Source organism: Sinocyclocheilus anshuiensis, unplaced genomic scaffold, assembly GCF_001515605.1.
Source record: "Sinocyclocheilus anshuiensis isolate Anshui unplaced genomic scaffold, SAMN03320099.WGS_v1.1 scaffold13821, whole genome shotgun sequence".
Classification (NCBI taxonomy): Eukaryota; Metazoa; Chordata; class Actinopteri; order Cypriniformes; family Cyprinidae; genus Sinocyclocheilus; species Sinocyclocheilus anshuiensis.
In genome coordinates this window covers 1-3,357 of record NW_015543393.1, presented here as the reverse complement: position 1 = coordinate 3,357, position 3,357 = coordinate 1, and the positions used below count along the sequence as shown (strand labels likewise).

At 39.3% G+C, this 3,357-nt stretch overlaps 1 protein-coding gene across 1 annotated transcript; it reads left to right on the top strand.

The window, feature by feature from the left end:
• Positions 1–978: 978 nt before the first annotated feature.
• On the top strand, positions 979–2,498 carry LOC107694731 (uncharacterized; the record flags this gene model as incomplete). The annotated part of the gene is made up of 6 exons (XM_016494413.1): positions 979–1,194; positions 1,394–1,513; positions 1,657–1,695; positions 1,834–1,923; positions 2,038–2,106; positions 2,242–2,498. Coding segments are annotated over exons 1-6 (786 nt in total), but the record flags the coding sequence as incomplete, so codon positions are not given.
• Positions 2,499–3,357: the final 859 nt, after the last annotated feature.

The following is a 3,357-nucleotide window of genomic DNA, read 5'->3' as shown; positions in this document are numbered from 1 at the left end:
CTACAAAGGAAAAGGACAATTGTTTTCTCTTGCGAGATGAAAAATTTGCTTTCGTCAGAGAAAGAAGAGGAGATGGCATTGTGGTATGTGATGTCCTGCACCAGCGTTACACATCACCGTTGTTTGAGAAGCCGTGCAACTCCAAACTTCTCAATATAGTGTACACAAGAAATGGGCAAGGCAGGATGAAAAGACGACAACTGCTTGAAACGGATCTGTTCCGCAAGGTGGCCTGCCTCCCTCATGAAAATAGTGGTTCTGTCCTCATACCTCTCCTCCATGGTATAGAACACAGAATTTGAAGGTTGGCAAGTTTAATTAAAATCTTAATTAACCTCTGTGAAAGGGATGGCCAAATTTGGTCCTGGAGAGCCACAGTCCTGCAGAGTTTTGCTCCAACCTTAATAAAAACTCACCTGCCTGTAGCTTTGTAGTAACTCTTAGACCTTGACTAGCTTGTTCAGGTGTGTTTGATTAGGGTTGGAGCTTAGTCTGCAAGACTGTGGCTCTCCAGGACTGACGTTGGCCACCTCTGCTCTATGTAGATGTGTCCAATGTTTGATATTGGAGCAGACCGTGCACAAAACACAGCCAATCAGCAATAAGGAGTGTATATACTCACGATGATGCAGTGTGTGGGGGGAGGAGACAGCTCAGCTCAGTAAAGACAGAGACAAGAGAGATGAATATACTCTGTCTTGTGACATATTCGCTTGTTTGTTCATTTGTTTGGAGCTGTCAAGATGGGTGTGATCCTTTTGGGTAATGTGCTTGTTTGTTTTGGTGATTTCAAATATCAACAGCGTTTCTCAGAAATCACTGAGTGTACCTATAAGTACACAGTATAAGTGAGCGTACTGATGATGAGTATTGACAATCCAATATGTATTATTTATTTCTGGTGGCATTTGTGTTTGTTTGTTTGTTTGTTTGTAGTAGTTTCATAAAAAAATGTAGGGTGAAAACATGCTAACACTTTATGAATGTGTTTTACTTGCCAGATCATGTATGCCAGAGCTGTGTGGGTGGAGCATGGTAAAGAAGTGGAGGGAACTGCGCCAGACAACTGGATTGATGCTGAAAAAAAAATAATTAGATGGCCAAAAAAAGGGGAAAAGGCAGCTTTCCTCAATCGGCACTCCCCTCAGGATGACTGGATGACGTTCACCTTGGTGAAGCGTAAAATGACCTCCAGTAAGTTTTTGTTAACGATTTAATTAGATTCTTTGCTCTTTGTCAAAATAAAAATTGTAAGGCAGCCAAATGAGAAAAATCAAGTCAAACTTACATGTGCTCCAATGGGGAGCTGTATCGGTCAAGCACCCTTAGTCAAAGTGCTAGTAGTAAAGTCATTTTTATTGTAATTGTATTGTCTGTCATTTTTACTTTACAGTTAGCATTCGTGAATGCGATGATTATGACATGACGAGTCATGTTGAGGAGGAAGAGGAGGAAGATGAGGAAGCAGTTCGGAGGAAAAAGACCAAACGCAACTTTGATGACTATATTCTTGGTATGTTTGTATGATAATTGTTGAATCTGTCTTGAGAATCAACGTCTATACACTAAATTATTATGGGGCCCTCAAGTTTCAGGTCACTTTTTTAACTGATAATTAGTGCATGTTATAAAAGATATTAATTTGTACAATTGCAGAATCTGACGATTTGGAGGAGGAAGAAGAGAACATGACAGGTAACGGTTTCCTAAGCTTGCTGACATTGCACACCTAAGTAGTTCTTATAGAATTGCAAAGTTATACGATTACAAAGTTAAAGCTCATTATTTTTACGACTGATGCTTCCATTTAATTTATGTACTGCATCTGTCTAGATGCCATTATGCCCTTCTTTCCCATTCCACCAACAAAGGTGACAAAGTCCATCCAGATGGAGTCTGCTGGAGTTAACAAAAAGTCCACTGGTACTTAGTATCCATTACTTGAATCTACTAATTTCTTTCATATTTTTTTCTTGCATAATTTTAACATGATGGTGGTTACGAAATCGTTGTTAATGTACATTTGCAAATTTTCAGACTCTGGACACTCAAATTTTGCCAGGTCTCACCAGACTGGTGTTGGGTCCAGGGACAGGTCCACAGGCAGTTAGTAATCATCATATTAAACAGTCACCTCAAATACCAACTAATTTTATCAACCACAAAACATTTAATCAACCACATTTTGTGTGAATACAGTTGAAGGATTTTTTTAAATTAACTCAGTGTTTTGTTTTTCAGACCCTGGACATTTAAATGTAAACCGAGCCAGTCAGTTGAGGGGTGCTGGGTCCAGTCATCAGTCCAGCCACAGTGATGTATCCCAGCACAGTGACGGGTCCCAGCACAGCAAACGGTACCGACACAGGAAGCAGTCCAGGCACAGCGACAGGTCCAGGGACAGCAGCCAGATGGGACAAGGCAAGCAGTCCAGGCACAGCAATTTGTCCAAGGACAGTATTCATTCAAACCCTTATGCAGTTCACAGAGGCAAGAACGTAAATGTTCTAAAGTAGTGGCAGTGTTAACGAACCAGTCACCTCGAATACCAAGTCATTTTATCAACCACAAACTAGGGATGCACCGATCCGATACTGGCATTTTCTGCCAGATCAGGTAACAGTCACAGGCAGGGCTCCAGACTGCGACTAAAACGGTCGCATTTGCGACCAAAAACATTAATTTGCGAGTGAAGTTTTTGCTGAGGTCGCCACTGGCAACTATATATATTTACATGTTATGACTTAAACATTTGTATGTAATGCCTTTTTTCCTGATTGTTTTGCGATCACATCTTTTGTTATGTTCACGTATTAAACTGAGACGATGCGCATCAAAGTTAACAATTCTCGTTTATAATCATTAATAATATGGCTTCTTCTTAACAAGATATTAGTCTATGCTGTGTTCTGTTAATGCGTGAACTTCATTATTTGAAGCGCAGCGTGCCGTCCAGTAATCGCAAAAAGCTTTGTGCTTTGTTACTTTTTAATAAACAAATGATCAGCTTTAAAATTATTCAAAATTCATAACGAAATTCAAACAAAAGAAGTGTCTTATTTCGTTCACAACTTTCGCGAACAAACTACAACGGGTAGAGCTGTCAGCTGTGTGGATGACAATATCGTTAACAATTCTCTTATAAGCATTACTATTATGGCTTATTTCTTATCAAGATCTTAGTCTATGCTGTATTAATGCGTGAACTTCTTATTATTTAAGTCGCACTTGCCATCCAGTAATCACAAAAAGCTTTGTGCTTTGTTACTTTTTATTAAAGTATCAGCTTTAAAATTACGCCAAATTCAAAATGAAATTCAAACAATAAATATGTTTTTTTGCACTCTTTAATGCGGC